The sequence below is a fragment of the Furipterus horrens genome, unplaced genomic scaffold (genome assembly GCF_987537825.1).
Source record: "Furipterus horrens unplaced genomic scaffold, mFurHor1.1.pri manual_scaffold_3, whole genome shotgun sequence".
Lineage (NCBI taxonomy): Eukaryota > Metazoa > Chordata > Mammalia > Chiroptera > Furipteridae > Furipterus > Furipterus horrens.
Window position 1 is genome coordinate 167,129,514 of NW_028327173.1, and position 24,816 is coordinate 167,154,329.

Below are 24,816 nucleotides of genomic sequence, written 5' to 3' on the forward strand. Positions count from 1 at the left end.
GTCCTATCAGAAAAATCAACAAGCCCCAGAGTATATTCCTTTATTTGTCATCATGCCCCTTTCAATACACAATGATTCTTCAATAGACATTATTTCCTTTTAAGTTCAAGTGGCTTTTCTACAAAGACCTGAATTTGTTAATTTGAACTCATATCCCAGACCCCTGCAGAAATGAGAACTGCGTAGAGAATCTGCTTGTTTTTGCTTGTAGTTCACACACCAAGTAAATTGTTACAAAAAATTTGTAAATATATCTTTGCACACAAGGATAGTCTTCGCATTACTACAGCTGTGTTTGCATGTTCGTCTTTTATTTATTTATTTTTTTAAAGATTTTATTTATTTATTTTGAGAGGGGAAGGGAAGGAGAAAGGGAAAGAAACATCACTGTGTGGTTGCCTCTCGCACGCCCCCAACTGGGAACCTGGCCCACAACTTAGGCATGTGCCCTGACTGGGAATTGAACCAGTTACCATTTGGTTCTCAGGCTGAGCCACACCAGCCAGAGCTGCATGTTCGTCTTTTTAATACCAATTATGATAGGGAAAGATGCATGTTATAGTAAAAAAAAAAAAAAAAAAAGGAAAAGAGCAGTGATGACTGGTAAAAATTCTTAATTTAAATGTTTGCTTTGAGAAAGTGCTTCTTTAAAGTTATATAAAATACAGTGTTGTGGTGTGAATATGAAATTTTCAAAGGCGTAGGACATTAAGAAAAATTGTAGCATGTATGAATAAAATTTATGCCTAAATTTATATGAAAATATCTTTAAGTCATGTTAAACAGATTTGCTTGCTTTGCTCGGGCAGAAATGCATTTTAATAAATGATTGTAAATGGCATTACATTATATTACAGTCACTACAAACTAGAGATCACTATCCTTAACATACCCTATGAAAAAAGAATATTTTATTATTGGGGACCTAATAATTCCATCATAATATGTATGCTGTATTGTTTTATTGTAAAAAAAAAACCCTGAAATTAGAGTCTTTGTTTTCAAGAAGTTAATATTTTAGTTGTGGGACTGAACAGATAAAGAAACAGGTAAACTACTTGGATATGTTATAATTAGTACTAAATGTAGATAGAGGATTTTTATGAAGAAACAAAACTTGAACCCACTACTATTAATGAACACTCAGAGTATTTTTAAGCTAGAAAATCACGTTTTCCAACTTAATAACAAAGACCATCTAAGGTCAATGTAAATCAATAAACTTAAGATTTTGATTATTTATGTCAATAAAGTGATTAGCATAAAAAGATGAAACAGAGCCCTGGCTGGTGTGGCTCAGTGGATTGAGCGCTGGCCTGCGAACCAAAGGGTCCTGGGTTAGATTCCAGTCAGGGCACATGCCTGGTTTGCAGGTCAGGCCCCCAGTTGGGGGTGTACTAGTGGCAAGCATACATTGATGTTTCTCTCCCTCCTTTCCCCTCTAAATAAATAAATAAATAAATAAATAAATATAATTTTGGGGAAAAAAAGATGAAACAACATCCAATTAATGTAATTATTTGGTCTAGCCTAATGGGAATGAAGAACCTATAAAAATAAACCCCAGCCATTTAATTGATTAATTAAATATATCATAAGACATTATGCTCTTCAGAAAAGTCTGGCTAATTTTTCTCCAGTCCACAGTGGATTATGGAATAGCAAAAGACCTTTAAATCTGGTTAGCTTGGGTTGAAATCCATACCTTCAACTTCTTAAAAATCACTACAGAGACTTCACATGGAAGGTCTCAAAGCCAAATCCCAAAGCCTGTTTTATTAAAGTGCCCCCCCACCCCTGCACCACCCTCGAACTTGCTGAGTTGTCTTGGCCATCCTGGAAAAGCCTGGGCTCAAAGAATTAAATATCAAGAGGTTTTAGCAGCGTTAATTTAGTATTAGACTACGGCAGGGGTAAGGGGGAGCGGAATAAATAAAATCACCACCACTTGAGCAAATCCTGATAGTGCTTTATTTTAGCTTCCAAATACAATTTTAAATGTTTTACATAAACCAATTTAAAATTAGCCTCTGAAAAATAAAATTGGCCCCTCAGGTTACGGGTTACAGTTTTGTTTTTCATAAACTGTAGTTTTCATTTACACTGTGTTCTCAACACAATTCCCCATTTTCAAGTCCTACATCTGACGATGCGGAAGAATCCCAAGCAGGTGCTTTGATACGTGTGTAAATACATCCCAGAGAGGGAAGTAGGAGACGCCGGCATAGGTGGGAGGATCTGTGCAGGAGGCTTCGTGACCGCGCGGGGCGGTGCCGCCCTGGCGGAACCCACGCAAAGGAAGTCGGTGTTGCGAAGGGAACGAGTTCGGGACAGGACTCGAGGCTCTCTCAGCCCAGCTGGTTCCGGCTAGGGAAGATGGCGGTGGCTGGGGCGGCGTCGAGAGAGCAGCTGGTGGGCTGGTGCACCCAGCAGTTGCGGAAAACTTTTGACTTGGATGTCAGCGAGGAGATCATGCAGTAAGACCGGTTCGGTACCGAGGCGGGAAGGAGCTCTGGGATGTGAACTGGATGAGGGAACTGGGAAGCGGGGAGGAGGACTAAAAAGTTAATGAGAATGAAGTAATGTGATTAAACGGCTGCTGTTGGTCTCTAGGCGCCGAATTTTGACCTTCGGTCTTAGTTTCTGGAGTAGAATGTCAGGCTCCACAACCTCCCGATGGGGCCTTTTTTTCCTATGGAAGCGCCAAATCCCTGTAATTAGAACTTGTAAGATTATCCAGGGAGCCAGTTGCCGTATAGATTCCAGAAAGAAGGGTCAAGCCAAATTGTCTTTTCAGAGATTCCTTACATTTTAGTTTGCCCGAACTGGGCTGTGTCAAATAAATAGGACCTAGAATTTAAATGGGGGCGGTGTGATACGATGCGAATAGCTCTTGATTCAGGAGTCCCGGGTTCTATTTTTTGTTGTCACTACTAGTTTTGGAACCTTGGGCAACTTAATTTCCCTCTCCGTACTTTAGTTTCCTCAGCTGTGAACTGACTAGTAGAGCATATCTTATGCTTTGTGATTCTTAAGAAGTGGAGATGGTGACATGATTTAATATCTGCTTTCAGTTGATTTAATAAATATTTGTTGCGTTACTACCAGCCAGGTGCTGGAGCATCAAAGAAATTGCTACAATAAGGTTCTGCTTGGTTGATGAGTCCTAAGTGGGGAAAATTCAAGGTGTTGTGGGAGCTCTGAGTAAAGGACTGTCTTAAGATTTGAGAAACTTCATGGTTTACTGAAAGGGATGACTTTTACCTGAAAACTAAAGGATGGCTAGGTGTAGGTACAGTGTTCAGGAAGGAAGAAAAAACTTCCACAAAGATTGGACTTAATCAAGGAACCTGTGTTTCTTGATTTGATTCCTTGTTCGTTGATGCTGAAACCAGAATTGCAATTCTAGAACTTTTGTAGGAAGTAAGGTGAGTTTTTGAGTTTGGGAGAAAATAGACTTATTAGCAAAGAGAGAGTTAAGAGAGCCTGTGTTAAAGGATATTTTAAAACACTGGAATAGACTTATCAAACAAACAAAAACCCAGCCAAATCATATGGCTTGGCTTTACCTTGGTTGAGGATAAAATCAGGGTAAGTAGTTTTTCAAACATTTTTTTAAAGCAGTAGAATGCCGTCAAATGAAATAATGAGACTTTTTTTTTTTTTTTGCAACACACCAAACAAAAAGTCATTCGATTAAAAAAAATTGAGGCTATTTTTGATGCATCAACCATGGAGTATTGATTAGTGCAGTCTTCTCAGTCTCCTAATCCAGTTGTATTTTGTCTGCTTACACAGCATCAGGAAAATTCTAATTCTCAGATTGTGGTTTTAAAACTTATTTTGCAGACTTAAATTCTCCTTTGTTAAAGTTATCCACACCCTGGAAAGAGGAGTGATCAGAGGATTTCTTTTAAAGTTGAAGTACTGAATATGGCTAAACACCTGCTTGTATTTAAAAAAAAAGATTTTGTTTATTTACTTTTAGAGAGATGGGGAGGGAGAGAGAAAGAGAGGGAGAGAAACGTCTATATGTGAGAGAAATTGATTGGCTGCCTCTCTTATGTGCTCCGACCAACCAGGGGACCAAACCTTCAACCCAGGCACGTGCCCTGACTGGGAATTGAACCAGTGACCTTTAACTGTGTGGGCCAGTGCCCAACCAAGGGAGCCACACTGGTCAGAGCCCTGCTTGCATTTTAAAAAATTCATAAATATAAGATAAGAATTATGTGATACTTAAAATAAATGCTAAAGCTACCTATAATGCTATTTGAACTACTTGGTGTTTACTAGTTATTGTACAACAAGCTATGATGCTATGATGAAAGCATTTGCTGTGTAAATTTTCTGTGCCTTGCCTGGCATTTGAGAATTACCCAGGTGTACTGTAGTCATCTGGTAACTTGAATAATTTGACTTGAGTGGTCTGAATTAAAACAAACAAACAAAAAAACCCGCACAGAGCTCTTACCTCCCTAATCAATGACATATTTATGAGACATTAAGATCTGTACACAGATTTTGCAAAATAAATTTTGTCCCACAATCCGCTTTAGTTCATGTTTTGGTTGGCTCTATTTAGATAAGATTTGGCATATACCATATTTGGGTGTATGTTATTCTTTACTTTGTTAAATAGTTAAAATGACATTTATTCAGATGTTTCTGGACCTGTTTAAATATTTCCCTAGTGGTTTGAATACTCCAGAGTTAAATGATCCTTTGAGGTTGCCTTGATAGCAATTGATTTTTTTGATGGGGGCTAGTAAGTTTGGGGATCAAGTTGATTAAACTGTTGAAGTCCTCAAAATGGTGTCTACTAATTGTGGACAATTGCATGATTTTTTGTGGCCAATTTTTTTCTTTTTAGAGAGAGAAAGAGAAACTTCGGTCAGTTGCTTCCTGTATGCGACCAGACTGGGGATTGAACCTGCAATCTTTTGGTGTATGGGACAATGTTCCAGCTAACTGAGCCACCCAGCCAGGGCTCTTGATTTATAATTTTTAAGAACGTTAAGTCATTAACTGGTTAGATTTTAGTATATATTCATATTTTTTGCAAAAATTTTAGGTTTTGCAGTACAGAAATTAAGTAATTTATATTGTTCCTAGGAAAATATAATGATTGCAGATATGTAGCTATAGAAAGTATTCTGCCAACTGTACTTTAATAAAAATTTAAAAGAAAATATTCCTGTATTAAGGGTAGCCCCAGAAGCCTATACAGTATTCCCTCACTTATTGCAGGTATTACGTTCTAGAACCCCCTGTGATAGGTGAAAATCTGTGAAGTAGGAACCTTACATTTATTTTAGTACTTATATATATTTTCAGGCTTTATAAACCCTTCCCACAAACTGTTCCCAGTCCCTTATTAACTGTTCCCAGACCCTTATTAACCTTTACCACACTTTTATAAACACTACTTATGTTCTTAAACATATTCTGCACTCTTAAACCTACATAACTAACAACATACGTATACAGCACCGCAAAATCCTGCAATATAGTGAAAAGTCCGCGATAAATAATTAAATATATTTTTTAAAATCCTGCGATACAGTGAGGCTGTGATAAGTGAACCGTGATACAGAGAGGGACTACTGTATTCAAAACATTGATTTGATTTGAGAAATACAAGAAGGTTGTATGAAAATTATATTATGAATGGTTTTAGGTCAGGCTCTTTGTCCTAATCAAATTTATATCGCTAGTATCTAGGGTAGAACTTGACTTAAACACTCTAATGCAGTTATTAATGGTTTTTACTACTTTGATCTCTGTTTTGATTATTGAAAAACATACTGTAAGCTAACTTTGTTTCAACAACTTGTATCTTTACTTCCTGAGGTATGTTTTGTCAATTGAGAGTGCTGAAGAGATACGAGAATATGTTACTGACCTCCTTCAGGGAAATGAGGGCAAAAAAGGTCAATTCATAGAAGAGCTGATAAACAAATGGCAAAAGAATGATCAGGAGTTAATTGCTGATGCACTGCAGCAGTCCTTCAAAAAAGATGGTGAGTTAAGTTAATGCAATTAAATAAAGATTTGAAATATTGGTAAATGGGTTGGTTTATAGGACTTGGTATTTTCTGTCACTCTGTATTTCCTCACAGCTAACTTAAACAAAATTATATGTATACATATTTTTAATTCAGTTCTTCTCAATCTGTGATTAGTATTGTTCTAGTTCAGACTTTTTCAACTTAGAAAATATCACAAAAATACTGTTTCCAGATATAAATGTGGCTTCAGAATTGAAAAATTTATACACGGATTAAAGAAACACTTTTCAGTTATATATATACCTGGATGAAGGTAAATGTTGACCATTTTTAATATTAACAGCACTCAGAAGTAACTAGTTAATCAGTAAAAAAGATGAGCACCAAAACTAAATAATCGAAGTCATTATTATTATACAACCTAAAATATAAGATTTTAATTTAACTTCTTAATCCTAGCCAGTACTTTTTATCATTTACTGCAATCTTTTTTTTGGAGTAGGCAATGGGTTTATTGAGGGGAAAAGGGGGAAGGGGGTGGAGAGAAGAGGCAACTCCCAGGCCGACTCGAAGGCCTGTAGGAGCAAAGGGAATGGGGAGCAATGGCACAGGGTCTCCCGGTCCTCCACGCCGGCCTGCAGGAATCCCTCATTTTCTACAATCTTGAAAATGATGGTTTAAATTTAATTCTTGTTTGAAAGGAGATAATTTAAAAACCTGCCTGACTTCATATCTTGGCATTAAATTTTAAGCACTGCCTTCTCTTTATTAGCTATTCAACAATACTTCTATTATCAAACTATCTGTGTACATATATGTATATTTTTCTTCTTTAAAGAAATTTTAGATGGGCAGAGATCAGGAGATCAGCAAAAGAGAAGCAGGCAGAAAAGAAGAAACAGACAGCAAGTTCCTGCATTTGCTGAACCTGATACAACCATAGAGGTCAAAACACCTTTTGATTTGGCCAAGGTAAGTGCTTATGTAATGAAAATTTTTTTCTGGCTATGTGAAGAAGAGGAAATAACTGATAAGAAAAGTGTACAAATTGGTCTAGAATGACAGTCTTTCAACAAATGCATGAATTTTATGAAGAGAAAGTGATAATTATCTTCGATATGATAGTTTTCTGGGTATCCTAATTAAATAAGTACTATAAGGACAGCCTTAATTTATGATGGAAAATATCTAATGAATTATACCAGGGCTTCAAATTCAACATTTTTTGTGTGTGTTTATACTGAAAGAATTTATAATTCTAGCTGTTATTAACAGTGTTCCTCTTTTGGGCTATCCACGATCACTGCCATTATCCCCTCCATCATTTTGCTTTTAGAGCTTTTGTTATTCCATGTTGGCAATCAAAATATCCCTTTGAGGTAAGCAGAAATATTTATTTTATCTTTTTATTTTTTTATATGAGAAATATTTATAAATTTACCAACATAAGGAAAAAGTTAATTATGCTAAAATGGAAGAGTAGAGATCAGAATTCTGAGTGTTAGGATTATGTAAAAGAACTTTGCAAAATATTTACAGAATAATAAGTTAAAGTAAAAAACATTAGAGATTTAAACCTTTTATCAGTTGGAATAAAATTAGCAAAGACCACCAGCAAAAAATAAAACACAAATGACCAATACACATAAAATGATGTCTAACTTTACTAGTAATTAAGGTGACCAATTCGTCACCCTAATTTCCTGGGGCTTTCCCGGTTTTAGCATTGAAAGTCCCATATTCTGGGATTCTCCTAAGGCCCAGGCAAACCAGGATGGTTGGTTACTGTACTAGTAATCAAATAAATTACACATTAAATCCCTGAGATACTGCCTACCAAGTTATCAACTACATAGGGGTCTTATAGATGATGAAGTATTAGTAACCTCCTGTACATTACTGATGGCAGTGTAAATTGGTTTATACTTTGGGGACAGTTTGGCAGCATACATCAAGAACCGTGGAGCCCTGATTGGTATAGCTCAGTGGATTGAGTGCTGGCTAAGAACCAAAGGGTCCCAGGTTTGATTTGCAGTCAGGGCACATGCTTGGGTTGCAGGCCAGGTCCTCAGTTGGGAGTGCACTAGAGGCAACCACTCATTGATATTTCTCTTTCTTTCTCCCTCCCTTTGCTAAATAAATAAAAAGATAAATAAATAAATAAAATCTTTAAAAAACATGGAAAATGTTCATATACTTTTGACTTATTCATATAACTTAAGAAAGTGATTAGAAATACATACTAACAATTATGTTCTGTACAATTTTATTTATAGTATTGAAACTTTGAACTGGCCTGATTGTTTAACCATAAGAGAAAGATTAAATAAATTATAGTTCCCTCTTATAGGCATGACCCATGGACATGACCAATGGTGTGGAGGATTGCCTGAGGGAATGGGAGGTGCTGTGTGGAGGAGGGCAGGGAGGGAAAAATTGGGACAACTGTAATAGCATAATCGACAAAATATAATTTAAAAAAATTATAGTTCCCTCATTTGAAGAAATATTGTGCAGTTAATAAAATTATTCTCCAAAATATAGAATTTGGGAAAATGTTCATCACATTTAGGTTTGTAATCCATATGAACATTATTTTGAGTAATTTTTATAATACTCTTACCAATAAAAATACTTGTTTTTAAATTAGAAGATGTATTTTTTATGTGGGTATGAATATACATTTTATAAGTGGTGAGTGCAAGTATATAGAATCTTAAGGCAAAAGTAAAATAAAAACATGAAGAAAATATTTTCCTGGTCATTGGGATGAATAATGGATGAATTTTTAAAGCCTTATTTCCAAATTGTAAAGTTAATTAGTAAATAATAACAAAGTATGATAACAAACTTGTAATAAATCTTAACATCTATGACAGAAACTTGTTGAAAATAGCATGAGAACTATTATTTATGTTTTCTTCTTTGAGTCAGTTTCCTAAGGATGCTTTCTAAAAAAATTAGTTCCATTTTAAAATATTTATTGATAAATATTTTAAAATTTATATATACCAGTCCTTTTAAGTATTCCTTTTTTATAATTATTTAATCTTTTAATTTATTCAGTCCTATGTTGCTTTAATGTGTTTGATCAATGTACTCATTACCAATCCACATTAAAGAAGCCTGCACTGGCTATGTGATATTCCTGCTGCAATAACCTAGATTTTTAGTGCGGTAAATGCCAATTGTAGTTTGACAGAATATTCCAGTGTTTATGTTAATGGCCCTTAATGGAGAAGGTGCCTAGATGCTTGCTATTAAGAATGTTTCATAAGATAAAGTAAAAGCTGGGGCCACTCTTAAATTTCCAGACTTGAGTAGGGAATAATCTTCAAATTAATAATGACTTAATAATTAATTTCATATTTTTTAATGTGTTCAGGGCAATTTATCTCTCAACAACCTGTTTCTGAGTCTGTTTTGTCCTTAAGTGTTTTGTATTCATTAAGCAAACTTGAAAAATAAATTTGAAAAAATGGTTTATTCCCTATGTAGTAATTTCTCATTAAAGCCACAGTGTATACTGAATTAGTAAATACTGAACTTTCTAGGGGAAATACATGGTTAGATTCCTGAGAGCCTTTGGTCACAACAGTTCCATCAGCCAATCAATACATAGCCTTATTTTGTGTGTGTTTCTGTTTAAAGACACTTAATGTAATATATGTTCTTGAGTCATTAACACTGACTCACAGCCAACAGCACTGTAACTCATGGCAGGAGAAAACTTATTTATAAGACACCTATTTTCTATGTAAGGTACATCCTTATGCTTAGAAACACAAGACAGCACTTCAGCTCTATGCATGGGGGCCATTTTAAATGGTGAGATCACCAACAAAAAGCATAAAAATGAAAAAAATGGCACCAAATAAACTAAAAAAAGGCACTTGTTTACGGTATGAGAACTGAAACACAAAGGCAAATCCATTGCCTTGCTTGACCTTAGCTGGAAGTATGTGCATTTGGTGACTCAAATTTATTGCCATTCTCTGCATGTCCATAAATGATTGTGAAAGCACTTGGAGTATTGATTTGGGGATTACAAGTGAATTTTAGCAAGTAGGCAGATTCACAGATCTGGAAGCATGAGTAATGATTATCAAACTATACCAACAACTGGACCTATAGATAAATCTATCTTCAACTATCACAGGCAGTTCATTTGGTTATTCAGAAATTTTTATTGCATGTCTGCTGTGTGTCAAGAACTGATTTAGGCAGTAGAATTATAGCAATAAACAAGACACATTAGGCTTTCTTGCTCTCCTAGAGTTTATATTTTAGTGGTTCAGAGGAAAAGTGGAATAGAGAGTCAAAGAAAAAGAATTTTAAGTAGATTGTGAAAACTGCCATGAAAGAAATAAAAAGAACGGTGTGATAGGCAGTAATTGGTAGGACATTTATTAGTTTAGGTAGGTTATTTAGATAAAGCCTCTCTGAAGGACTGAAATTATAGCTAAGACCTGAATATGAAAAAGAACCAGTATATGAAGAGATGGGCTAGAAACAGTACTGATAGAGAGAATAGCAAGTGCAAAGGGGAGAAGGACAGAAGTGTTCTAGGAAGTATCAGAAGCCCTGGGGGTCTGCAGCATATGAACAGGAAAAGAAGGATATGTAGAAGAAGTTGGAGAGCACTCCGTGTGTAAGGCTTTATAGGTCATTAGAAAGTAGCTTGGCTTTCACTCTAAGCACAATGGGAAGTCAGTGATTATTTTGAGTAGGATGATATGCTCTGAATTATCTTGCTTGCACCATTTTCCCCTTCTCTATTTCTCTTTTTCCTTCTCAATAAATACTTATTGCCCATTATATATGAGACCTCATCAAAGTCCAGCTCTTAATCCCTCAAATACCTTATTTTAATGTAACTGGATACTATAATGGGAATCAACTACAATTTTCTGCTTAGAGATTTTAATACTCCCTCCACCAGCACACCTGAGAGCCAAAGATGTAGGTTGAAAAATTGTGACCTACTAGATTAGGTTAAATCTTTAGCACTTGTCTTACATTTTAATTTTTACCTAAGTTGACTTACTTGATTTTGTCTCTATTGCTCAACCTTTGGTTTTGGACATTAGAGCATGTCATATCCCCCCCCCCTTTATTTTTATTGTTGATAATATTATAGATGTCCTCATCCCCCCCACTTTGGCTGCCTCCACCTAGCCCTGCCATCCCCATCATATCTCTTTATGCTTACCAACAAATTACTTCTCTTCCTTGTACTATTTTTGCATCCCCTAGAACTTTGAGATTTTTCCACTATGGAACGTCAACCCCTGGAAATAATTGAGAAACTCTCAGTTTAAAGGGAAGTAGGACCACAGCATGGGAGAGGTATCTATACACTTTATATGTCAGAGGCTGCTATGGTTTACATGTTGAAATACTAATTCCCAACATAATGATATTAGGCTGTAGGCCTAGCCTTTGGGAGATTCCTATGTCATGAGGGTGGAACTCTTATGGATGGGATTAGTGCTTTTATAAAAGAGACTGCACAGAGTTCCCTAGCCCCTTTCACCACATGAAGACACAATGACCTAGGTGTCATTTCTGTAACCTGCAAGAAGGCCCTCACCCAAACATGCAGACACCCTAATCTCAGACTTCCAGCCTCCAGAACTGTGAAAAATAAATTCCTGTTGTTTATAAGCTACCCAGTTTATGGTATTTTGTTATAACAGCCTGAATGGACTAACACAAAGGCTGATAAATAGAGTTCTCTTTTTAAACTTTTTATTCTATAACCTACATAGAATTGAACAGATGAATTTTCACAAACTGATCCGTACCTGTGTAAACAGAAACAAAACACTACTATTCTTCTAGAAGACTTCCAATGTGCCCTCAACCGACAACCCTCTCAAGGAAAACACCTTCCTGACTTCCAACATCATAGATTACTATTGTCTGCTTATGAACTTTGTATAAATGGAGTTATAATACTCTTTTGTTTTTGGCTTCTTTCAATTAACATGCTTTGTGAGAATTATTCATCTTGTTTTATATAGCTATACTTTTTTTATTCTCATTGCTACATAGGATTTTATTAAATGAATACATCAATGTACTGTTGACATTTGGGTAGTTTCCAAGTCCCCTGATGCAATGAACATTCTTTTACCTGTCTTATAGTGACATATTTATACATTCTGTTGAGTATATATCCAAGAGTTGAATTGCAGGGTTACGGGATATGCATATGTTCAGCTTTAGTAGATAACAATTTATACTCCAACAGTATATGAGAGCACTAATTGCGCTGTATCCTTGCCAGTATTCTGTATATTCTCTCTTTTTCAATTTAGTGATTCTGGTTAGTATGCAGTTATATGCATTGTAGTTTTATTTTGTATTATCTTGATTTCTAATGAAGTTAAGCACATTTTCATGTGACTGTTGGCCATTTGGGTATCTTCTTTTTTTAATATATATATTTTATTTGTTTTATTTTTAGAGAGAGGGGAAGGGAGGGAGAAAAAGAGGGAGAGAAACATCAACGAGTAGTTGCCTCTCACACACCCCCAACCGAGGACCTGGCCTGCAACCCAGGCATGTGCCCTGACTGTGAATCAAACCAGCGACCCTTTGGTTCGCAGGTTAGGGTGCTCAATCCACTGAGCCATACCAGGCAGGGCTGGATATCTTTTTTTTTTTTAAAGGTTTTATTTATTTTTAGAGGCAAGGGGAGGGAGAAAGAAAAGGAGAAAAACATGAATATGTGAGAGGTACATTGATTGGTTGCCTCTCGCATACACCCCAACCAGGAACCAGGCGTGCAACCCAGGCATGTGCCCTGGCCAGGAATCAAACCTTTCGCTTTGCTGGACAATGCTTAACCAATTGAGCCACGCTGGTCAGGGCTGGATATTTTTTATAACATTCCTATTTAGGTCTTTTGCCCATTTTTCTATTGTGTTATCTGTCTTTTTCCTACTGAATCTATTTTTATTGATTTTTCTTATGTTATTCATATTTCCAAATCTATGAAATGCTTTTAGAGGCATTTTTATTTCTTATGATCTTCAATTTAGGTATGCTTAAATATGTCACATAATCAGCTTTTGCTGCTACATCTACCTCCCACCAGCTATAACAGAGGGCTGAAAAAGGTACATTGGGTAATTTTTCTAAAGCATAATCTTCCTTTAGACCCTTGAAATAACTAATTTGTATTTCTCCCACCCCCTTCCTTCTTTCTTGGTTCCTGAGTAGTGTATAAGTTGTTACTGAACAGAACTGAGGTTTTTCTGTTTTTGACTATTTTCATTGTCATTAACTATTTGATGTTATTTCTGATATTTTTGTACAAATAGGCACAAGAGAACAGCAACTCCTTAAAGAAGAAGACAAAGTTTGTTAATTTATACACAAAAGAGGGACAAGACAAGCTTGCAGTCCTGATTCCAGGTCGCCACCCTTGTGATTGCCTGGGCCAGAAGCACAAGCTGATCAATAACTGTCTAATCTGTGGGCGTATAGTCTGTGAGCAAGAGGGTTCTGGCCCTTGCTTATTCTGTGGTTCTCTGGTAATTGTTTCTTTTCTATTTTATTTTACTATGCTTTGGTTTAATAAATAGAAACATTTACATCCTTCGTACTCTGTCTTTTTCATAGTAAATTTTTTCCCTACAATGTTCAGTAAACTGTAGTAGCAGGAATTTTTAGGCAAAAACCCAAGGTTACATCCTAGTAACAAGGCTTGTTAGTGAGAAGGGTTTTGAGAATATACATGTTGAGGCACCCAAGTCTTGTGTCAGATTACTTCAATTAAAGAAAACTTTAGGGCCTAAAATGTCAAAAATTTTTTGTCAGTCTTCAGATGTGGCCTATTTCCCCATAGGAACAGAACCAGTGTGACATAATCCTCGGGTCATTAAAGCTTTGTTTCTAGGATACCTTCTTTTATTTTATTTTATTTTTTTAAAGATTTTATTTCTTTATTTTTAGAGAGAGAGGGGGAGGGAGGAAGACAAATAGAAAGAGAAACATCAGTTGGCTGCCTCTCGCCTGCCCTCAGCTGAGGACAGGGCCTGCAACCCAGGCATGTGCCCTGACTGGGAATTGAACCTCCCATCCTTTTGGTGCACAGGGTGATGCTCCAACCCACGGAGCCATCCAGCCAGGGCTGCAGTGATTTTATAATAAACAAAACTTTTTTTTGCTTAATAGTCATTATTTTATAATGTTCAAAAGCAAAGAAAAAAATATAGTACAAAAACTAGACTAGATTTCACTGGTGATATTGTAATTTGCTTTTTTTCTCTGCTTCTTTATAATAAGGTATCCGCGTATAATTTCTCCTGTAAGATACGAATTTCACCCTGGCTGCTGTGGTTCAGTGGATTGAGTGCCAGCCTACAAACTGAAAGGTCACTGGTTTGATTCCCAGTCTGGAAGGCTTTTTTAAAGAAAAGTATTGAATATTTTTTGCAGTGCTGTCAATGATGGCAAATCTTTCACCTTTGAAAGTAGGTTAGAGTTATTTATGTTTTATTTTTTTAATTAAAAAATTTTTTAAAGATTTTATTTACTTTTAGAGAAAGGGAGAGAGAGGTAGAAAGGAAGAGAAACAGATCACTATGCGAAAAATACATCTATTGGTTGTTTCTAGCACGCCCCCAACTGGAGACCTAGCCTGCAACGCAGGCATGATCCTGACTGGGAACCAAACTGGTGACCTTTCGGTTCACAGGCTGCTGCTGATCAATCCACTGAGCCACACCAGCCAGGGCAGGTTAGATTTTTTAAAACTACCAAGTCATTCAGGGTTACTTGCAGTGAGATCAGTGTTTTGTATGGTCCATGAAAGAAGGGAGAAATAGAGTAAGGCAAAAAATTTGAATATATATTTTTTGGTATATTTGGATAAAAAAGCGCCAACAGTCTCTCTTTTTTATTGCCATAGCTGATGTGTAATTTAAGCTTACTTTTTAGGTATATCAGGCAAATAACATAAATAACTATTGGATCATGTGACTTTTATTACTTTACAGGTATGTACTCGCGAAGAACAGGATATTTTACAACGTGACTCAAACAAGAGCCAGAAATTGCTCAGAAAGCTATTGTCAGGTAGGCACTATTCTTCTGATTGGCTTATTGTGGCGATGGATACATTTTGCTGTTTCTGTGTTCTTCCTCTTTCTCATATAGTGGTATGCAAGGTGCAGTTTATTTACTCATTTATTCTATAAGCATTTTTAAAGAAATTATTATTAAAACTATATAACATTGACTAAGAAAACTAATACTTGTGATGGATTTTAACCCAATGAGTAAAATTAATATACTGAATTAACAAAATGGGGGAAAAGGGACAGCTCTTTCTTATAGAAGAATTCTAATTAATAAAGTGAAGGAATCTGATATCTAGAATTGACACATACTAATATTCAAAATGTCCATTTTTCAACAAAAAACTATGAGGCATCCAAAGAAATGAGAAATTATGGCCCACTCACCGGAAAAGAAAGACATTAACATAGAAATTGTGTCTGAAGCTCAGGCAAAGGAAACCATAAGAGCTAAAGGAAACTAAGATAACAGTATCACACCAAGTAGAGAATATCAATATATCAATAAAGAAATAAAATTACAGGACTGCCATTATGATGGCAGCATAGGCAGTACTCCCTCCTCCCACAACCACATCAAAATTACAACTAAACTACAGGACAACGATCATTCAGAACCACCTAAAATCCGGCTGACTCAAGTCCTACAATTAGGGAATTAAAGAAGAAGCTACACTGAGACTTGGCAGATTCTTGGAATGGGCTGGTCCCACATCCAAATGTGGTGAATAAAATTTGGGAGGTATATCTTGCTGCAAAGGTCCCTCTGAGGAGCAAGAGGTCCCAGTTCCACACCAGGCCCCCCAGCCCAGTGTTCAAGTGCCTGGAAGAGAAGGTCCCATAACTTCTTGTTGTAAAAACCAGCAGGGATTGAGACTGAGGGAGATAGAGAACAGTTAAAAGAGTCCCAGGCAGTTCCTCTTAAAGAGCCCACACACAGACTTATTCTGACTCACTCCCTCTGAGCTCCAGCACTGGGGCCGCAGCTTGGAAGGCACCAGAACTATACACAAAAGGAACTGAATTGTCTGGGAAAAGGGTGAGAGCTGAAGGGGTGGCAGCTTTCTCCCTGACAAAATTGTAGTTAGAAGCCATTGTTCCTCTGATGAGCCCTTTTACCTGCAGAGTCAGCAGGAACAGGGCCATATCCGAGACTCCATCAACCTGCCTCTCCTTACCCTGTCCTGGTGATTCCCTGAGGTCCCGCCCCATCCAACTCTCGGGCCTACTCAAGTTGTCTCCAGTAGCTTTCCACACAAATGGCCTATCTTGGCTTATCCTTCCAATTTTCCTGAAATCTCTCAAACCAGCAGCATCTGGTCTTTGTGCCTCATACCTCTCACTAAGTGGCCCAGGCCCAGCATTAGCAGCAGCCGGGCTCAGTGTTGCAGCTCTGCCTTGCCTGGGCATCTCCAAACCCAGCACAAGTAGCAGCCATCTGCAGATCACTTTGTAGGTATGCCAGCTGGTCCCAAGCAGAACATAGATGGCGGCCGACCTTGGCCTGTACCTCCTGGGAGGCCCCAGAGACTGTGCACCTGGTGGACAGCTTCAGATTATGTTGAAGCACCACCTCCCAACCACTTCCACAGGCTACACTCTCAGGGGGTGGACTCAGCAGGCAGCAGAACCCTGCTGAAGTAAGTCCTGCTCTGGGGGGTGGGCTCCTGCACAGCTCATCCTCCATGGTGGTTGGAGGCCTGGGAGTAAATCCCTTCCATTGACATGCCAACAGCAATCATGACTCAATTATAAGAGGAGAGTGTACACAGCCTACATGGATGGGGCATACCTTGAATGCCCAGCTAGGGTGATTGGGGAGGCTGTTTCTACAGAACCACTACTACCTTAAGCCACTCTATGAAGCCTGGGAGACATAGCAGCTCTACCTAATACATAGAAATACACACACAAAGGCTGCTAAAATGAAGAGACAAAGAAACATGCCTCAAATGAAAGAACAGAATAAAATTCAAGAAAAAGAACTAAAGTTAGCATTCTAGTATTTAGTAAACTTGCTAAGTCATCAAAAGAAGTAGTCTTCAATAGGGAACTTTTAACAATCAGTAATGTGATTTTAGGAACAGCAGACCCCTCCTCCCTGCAAAAAAGGAACACTGCAAAGTAGCAGTAGTTGAAGGAAACAATTTTTTCACTTGTTGCTTTTAGATATGGGACACTCAGTACTCTGAAAAGTCAGAAAATTTCCCCGACAAGGTACTAAAGGAATTTCCTTTTGCTCGATCCACAGGGTACACACACACTCACATGTACACACACACACTCAAACACACGCCCGAAAAGTGATTCTCACGCAAACAGGCATTAGTTCGCATACATTTGTCCAAACGATTTTGGATCCGCGGGCAATTCCCCCAATGACCTCCCACGAGGAGGCCGCCTTCTCTTTCCCTGCAGAGTCTATGCGCAGAGCGAGGCACGCCAGGGGCATCTGCGTGGAGGCTACGGGCCTCGCCGCTGCCCCATAGGAGGCCCTTGCAAAACCACCAGCCCCACCGCTGTCCCGGAGGCCGGGCAGGCTCCCCCCGGCACCCTCTCTGCTACCTTTCCACCGGAAGAAGGACATGGCGGGCCGGCCCGGGTCCTGGCGGAAGGCACGGGGGGACTGTCACGGGAATGACCCAGCTCCCCTCATTCAGCAACCGGCCCGGACGTCTGGGTCCACAGCGGCCGCCACGCTAGCCCGAAAAGAGACCCTTCCTCCAGGTGTGGGTCCCACCGCCTCCTCGAGATGCCCAGGCAGCTCCTGCCGCCATATTATTAACAATCCGCCAGCCCAGAGTTCCTCTTTATTGAGTTTTGACATTTAAAAGTTTAAAAAATTTTTTTCAAAGTTTTGAATAGGTCTTCATATTTTTAAATTAGCATTTCTTAAAGGTGATAATTCTGAGAAAAAGTAATTCTAAGTGTGTGTGTTTTGTTTTTGTTTTTTTAAGATTTTATTTATTTAGCCCTGACTGGGTAGTTCAGTTGGTTAGAGCATAGCCCCTCTATGGCAAGGTTACAGGTTCAATACCCAGTTAGGGCATGTGCAAGAATTAACCAATGAATTCATGAATTGACCTCTCTCTCTCTCTCACATCAATAAATTGAAAAAATAAAAAGATTTTATTTGTCTTTTAGAGAGGGGGAGGGAGGAGAAAGACAGGGAGAGAAATATTGATGTGTGAGAGAAACATCAGTTGGTTGCCTCTCACACGCCCCCAACTGGGGACCTGCAACCCAGACATGTGCCTTGACAGGGCTATGAACTGGCAACCTTGGTTCACCGGCCAGCACTCACTCCACTGCGTCACACCAGCTAGAGCATCTAAGTGCTTTTTTAATATTCAGAATACAAGAATCAGTCAGTCTTTCTATCTTGCTCTCATTCTCATTCTCTTTAAATTTTAAAAGAAAGAATTTACAGGTTATTGAATAGGCCTAGAGTTTTATGTAAATAAGTAGGTCAGCTGCTGTTATAGCCTAGTTGTTTTCCTAAGTAATTTCCATTTTACCATAATTTATGGCTCTTTTTTCTGGGATATATATATGTAGTATGCTTTCACAAAGGAGATAACACATTAGCCAAGGAATTAATGTGGGCTTTAGACTTTGACCTAAGTTTAAATTTTGTTCTATACTTTGTAATTTCTGAATGAACTCAGTATGTCTGTCATTTCTGTATTTTAGTTTCTTAACTGTAAAACAACGATAATACAAACTTTCTAACAAGGTTATTGTAAGGATTAAATAATAAAATATATATTAGTGCCTTCGCATCTAGTAAGTTCTCAGTATTTCTATCTCCTTTCTGTAATTTTTTCTCTTTTCTTCCATCATTTAGGTTTTAGTTTAGATATGTAGAAGTATGTTTATTCAGTCAACTCAATAAAGTTTTTTATTTATAAGGCATTTTATATTGTGTTATTAAATAGTTTGGTACCCTTGGTGATCCAAATTTCCATAAGGGAAGAAATAGAGCTTATCGTTTATTGAGAACCTATTATGTGTCAAGCACCGCTTGTGTACTTGTTTGTTTTCCATTGAAATGAAGTCTGTTGGTCATCAGAATAGAGCCAGATCTTCCGATATTTTATTTTTGCTGCATAGTGTTAACAATTAATTTGTATTATAGGCTGACATCATTTGATTTCCTTATTGAATTTCAGGGACAGAGAGTTCTGGAAAGGTGGACATCTCTACCAAGAACCTTCTTCCTCATCAAGAATTGCAACTTAAGTCTGGTCTGGAGAAGGCTATCAAGCATAAAGACAAACTGTTAGAGTTTGATAGAACTAGGTATGATGTGGTTAGAATAACAAATGCTAAGAAGTAGGCTAGCCTACAGATTCTGCCTATTAAAGCATTTTGGCCCTGGCCGGGTAACTCACTCTATCCCTGGCATTATGATCCTTTGGTTAGACAAACATACTACTGCCACACTGCTTGCTATGTATACATGAGATATAACTTTGAAAACTATTCCTTAAGTAAGCTCATCACAAGGTTTGTAACTCCATATTTACTCCTAATCCTTTAAATATCACTTTTAGCCCTACTCAGTAGAACTTAACATTGAAAATAGAATTAGAAATGCAGTACATTTCTTGATAAATAAAAACTGGAAAAGGATCTCTCCCTATTGAAGTTACCCTTTTGCTGATGTGTTCAAGGGCACCACTTTCGTTATTTATGTTTACGTATAGGACCAGTTTTCTCCTGAGACCTCTTAAACTTCCCTCTCTCAGCCTACTTTATAATTTATAATTCCAGCTGAGTCCTGAATAATTGAAATCAATATATGAATATGATTTCAGTGTTTCCCTATGTCTGTGTATGTTGTAAATTTATAATTATGCATAAATCTAGTTCATTTGTGACTTTAGAGTTGTCACTTCACTTCTGTGAGCCCTGGGTTTATTATCTGTATCATGAGAGAGTGGATCATCAAGATCTCTTATAGTTCTCAGTTTCTTTGTCGGTATAATCCTAGAAACAGGCCTAATTATTATATCTTGGATTGGCCATTGTATTAGTGAGGGACTGGAGATTTGGGCAGGGGGAACTGCCAAGTAGTAGTAGAGTAGTAGGGTATCCAAAGAGTAAGCCATAGGACTGAGAGTCCAGCTTAGAATGCCAGTTTCTAAGGGAAAGGGTAGCAATTGGACCTAGCAGGAATAGACTGGGTTCCAACTATAGAGGGACCCTGTATTAAGTAAGCTGCCAGGGCATGAACTCAGATGCAACAAAACCAGGCAAAAGCCCAGTTTTCAGGAGATGAAGACTATAGAGTAGTAAGAAAGCTAGAAGGAGAGTGGATTATGGTGCTTTGTCTTTTCCTGCCTAAGGATGAGATTAGTTTTAGAAGCTGAGCCAAGCCTGCAGTGGGGATAAATTATATGCAGGAGGTAGGAACCAAGTGGAGCTTGACTTGGTTTTAGAACGTTCTTGGGCATCCATATTTGATATAATAACCTTTAGAACAGCATAAGAGTGAGCTGCCTTGAAACGGTTTCCCAGGAATCAAGTCCCTATTTGTCAATAAGTGACCTAATTGCATGCCTTCTTTGTTTCTTTTTTTTAGCATTCGAAGGACCCAAGTAATTGATGATGAATCAGATTACTTTGCCAGTGATTCTAACCAGTGGTTGTCCAAAATTGAGCGGGAAACTCTGCAGAAGCGAGAGGAGGAACTGAGAGAATTTCGACATGCTTCTCGGCTCTCAAAGAAGATCACCATTGACTTTGCAGGCAGGAAGATCGTGGAAGATGAAAATCCACTAGCTGAGTATCATAGCAAGTAAGTGGAGAGCAGCAGAAAGGGTCTGAAAGAAGGGGATGATTTGACTGTAAAATATTTGCCCCCTGTAATGGATCTGTTATTTTTGTTGATTTAAAAAAATTAATATATTCATTTGGAATAAAAACATTTAATGGAAGGTAAGAAAATTTTGAAAATGAGGAGGTAAGGGAACTTGTCCTACTAGATGATTACTGTAGTTTTATAAATAACTGTTTTTAAAACAATGAGGTACAGTTTGGGCACAGGACTAGGTCAGTGAAACAACAGAATCCAGAAAGAGACCTGTGTGTCTGCGTTGTTCATGTGCATGAGTTTGTGTCTGTATGTGTGTAAATTTAGTAATTGATAAAGATAATATTTCTAAACAGTAAGGAAAGAATTAAATATATGATAGAATGATTGGCCACCATCTTATAAAAAAGTCTACAGTAGATCTCTACCTAAAATCATTCTGTGATAAGTTTGACTAAGAAGTTAAATGTAAAAGAAATAAAAGGATCAGAAAGAAATATAGAAATATAGGAGAATATAGTTAGCCTTAGTATGATAAATCTCTTTCTAAGCAGGATATAAAACCCAAAAGTCAAAAAGACATAAGATATTTTAAATAAAGTAAAAAAGTACCAGGCTGAGAGGAAATATTTTTAACATTTTTAATAGTCAAAGAGTAATATCCATACTATATAAAGACCTGCAAATTACAACAAAAAAAAACAACAAAAAATATCCAGTAGAAAAATGCATAAAGGCCAACAATAGACAATTTACAGGTAAGGAAATGCAAATACTGTAGTCACTAAACGTTTGAAAAGATGCTCAACTAGTTATCAAAGAAGTGCAAATTTTTAAACATAATATTAAACATTATTAAACATTTTTAAACATTAAATTGTCTGAAATAAAATGTATGTAATATTGTATAATCTTTTACTGTGGATAGGAGTACTAAAATGGTACAGCCTCTTTCAGGTGTACAGCTTAGTGATCAGATAGTCATATACCCTACAGCTGGATGCCTTTTTAGGAGATAAACAGGCACAAGCAAGATTAGGTTTTGAGGTGCCTACTGTCCTGTGTGTTCATGTGACATGAAAAACAACCAGCGTGAACTATACAGCAGAGGGCCGGCCCTAATTCTGAATTAAATATATATGAGTGTGTATGCATGTATGTGTATAAAGGCACACACAACTACATAGAAGGAGGAGCATAGGGAGCCCCCAAAATAAATACAAATAAAATAAATAATAATAAAATGCTATAGCCTCAACACCAAGGGGGAATTCTAATGTACTAGATTTTGGGTGATAATGATGTGTCATTGTAGGTTGACTTAATTGTTACAAATGTACCACTCTAGTGAGGGGTAGTCGGTAATAGAGGAGGCTCTGCATGTGTGGAGTTAGGGAGTATATGGGAAATCTCTGAATCTTATATTCAGTTGTGCTATGAACCTAAAACTGCTCTCAAAAATAAAGTCTATTGAAAAAAAATTGCCATTACAGCCACTTAGAGTTGACAAGAGGTACACATAGTGGCTCCAGCACAGTACTGAAAAGAAAGCACATAGAGATCTCACCCTGTTTTCTGTTTTGAAAAAGACACACCCGTCTCTCTCTCACTCTCTCTCTTTCTCTCTCTCTCCCCTGCCCCCCTCACATACATACACACACACACCTGGAAATTATTGAATATTGAAGCAGTAGTTTTTTTATAAGGCCCAATCCTTGGTTTTTCTCTTTCATTTCTGGCAGATCCACCATAGAATTTTCCTAAACAAAGGTTATTCTCTCCCCACAAGAAATTCTACAACTAGATTCAAAATAACTATTTGTTTTTACCTAGTATGTATATGGCACACAAATATAAAGGAAAATATTTCTAAGTGATGAGTTTAAGAATTTTTAAATTTTCTTTCTATTAACTTGTATTTTCCAGTTTTTCCATAATAATGGAATGCTTTACCAATAAAAATCATTTTGTATCTGATAAAAAAAAAAGTACAGTCTTTTAAAAGTGAAATTGGGCAGTATCTCAGAATTTAAATTGTGCATACTTTTTGACTTATCAGCTACACACCAGATATCAAATGCAAGTTTCTTCATTCCCTTCTCAACAGTTAAAAAAAAAATTTGCCATTTTGACATATGAAAAATGGTATTTCATCATAATTTTTATTCACATGTCTATGCTTTGGTTGTATGCTAGTAAGTTTGAACAGTCTAAAAATGTATTGATTAGCTATTTGTATTATTTCTTTTATACATTATGGAGTTCTGGATATACTTACCGCTGTATTGTGTCTTAAATCTATTTCCTTCAGATCCCACTGCCCCCCACCCCCTTTTTGGACTCACCTCTTCCTTCAAATTCTTTTCCTTTTTTTTTTTTTTTTTTTTTAAGCTTCATGCCTTTGTTTTTGCTTTTTCCTTGGTTTGGAAATCTCTCCCCCAACCTTTGCCTTTCAAATATTTACTTCTCTCTTGAACCCACTTAGTATAGCACATGGGATGATAAGATAATCACCAGATGCATTGTGCCTCATAGTATTAATTACATTCTCTCATGTTTTGTTCATCATCTATATAGCTCTTAAACCTGCAAATTAGATCCAAAGCTTTTTGAAGGCAGGAGCCATGTCCTCTATACCTTTTAAGTTGCCTTGCATATAAGAGGTTCCTAACAACTATCTTTAATTGTATTCAAGGTCAGGTTCAGCCTTTTCTACTGGTAGAAGCTTTTCATTATGTTGTGCCTCAGAATTATCATTATCCACATTGGTCAAGCATCCAGCAGGGGCATAGAGTAAAGCATCAAGTGATGTAGTGCATAGAACAGAATAAGATATGTTTTCTGCAGGGCCTATGATCTCTTACTTACCTAGTAGAATTAATTCCACAAATGAAAATTATCACATAGGTTTAGAGCCAAATAGTCATAGCAAACATGACCATGGGATGTATCTGATGATTAAGTAGTAGGTGCTACAGGACTTCAGAGAAAGGAGGAAGCACTTTTGCATGGAGCCAGTAGAGGGCCTCCATAGAACTTCTGGGCCTTGAAGCAAGGTTAGAATTCAGATTGGCATGGAGGAGTGGAGAGGGACTCCTGAGTGATCAGAGAAATAATTGAATGTGTTGAGTAAATAGGCTGCCAGAGAATACTCTTTTGTGGGTCAGACTATTTCTAGGCAACTTTTCTAATTCTGGTAGTTTTTATAATCTGGGTAAACAGATGAATGATTGTAGTGTGCCCTACCTATTTTCTTAGCATTTTGGAACTTGTACTAACTTATATTCCTTAGGGTTCTTGGAGTAAAGAGAAGGAAGTTGGGGGCGGGGGGGAGCAGGGAAGGAGGTCATCCATGAACCCTGCTTTGAATTTTAAATTTTATTACTGTAGAAGGTTTTCTTTTGTTGGTGGTAAGGATGTTGTGAGCATAGAACATTACCAATTATTGCATACTTTGGTTTGTTACCACAGACTAGATGAGACAATACAGGCCATTGCCAGTGGAACCTTGAACCAACCACTGACCAAATTGGATAGATCTTCTGAAGAGCCTTTGGGAATTCTGGTGAATCCCAACCTGTACCAGTCCCCTCCCCAGGTTAGTGGACCTTTCTCAACTGATAATGAGAGAAGTCTAGTCCCATAGAATGATGTTTTACATTAATACCTTAATTCACATATTCATTGTTGTTATTTATTTTTCTATCAAGTACATTGAATATCAGCTATGTACAAGGACAGCAGGAAGTGATCAACCAGACATGACTTCTATCTTCAACGAACTCCTAGACACGTCGGGGAAAAGATTACATAAGTAGCTCTGAGACTAATGGAGATATAAATAAAGTACAGTGGAAACCAGAGGCGGGAAAGACTGCTTCCAGTTGAAGGGAAT

General features: G+C 37.3%; 1 protein-coding gene across 1 annotated transcript in view; it reads left to right on the top strand.

The window, feature by feature from the left end:
• The first annotated feature begins 2,314 nt into the window (after positions 1-2,314).
• The window catches only part of TRIP4 (thyroid hormone receptor interactor 4), a 52,859-nt gene continuing 30,357 nt past the window's right edge, over positions 2,315-24,816 (top strand). The window contains exons 1-8 of the mRNA XM_090272029.1: positions 2,315-2,477; positions 5,854-6,023; positions 6,850-6,983; positions 13,343-13,555; positions 15,023-15,101; positions 19,276-19,405; positions 20,691-20,906; positions 24,393-24,519. Of these exons, the coding sequence (XP_090128155.1) occupies positions 2,377-2,477; positions 5,854-6,023; positions 6,850-6,983; positions 13,343-13,555; positions 15,023-15,101; positions 19,276-19,405; positions 20,691-20,906; positions 24,393-24,519 (1,170 nt within the window). The 5' untranslated portion in view covers positions 2,315-2,376. The remainder of the gene's footprint in view (positions 2,478-5,853; positions 6,024-6,849; positions 6,984-13,342; positions 13,556-15,022; positions 15,102-19,275; positions 19,406-20,690; positions 20,907-24,392; positions 24,520-24,816) is intronic.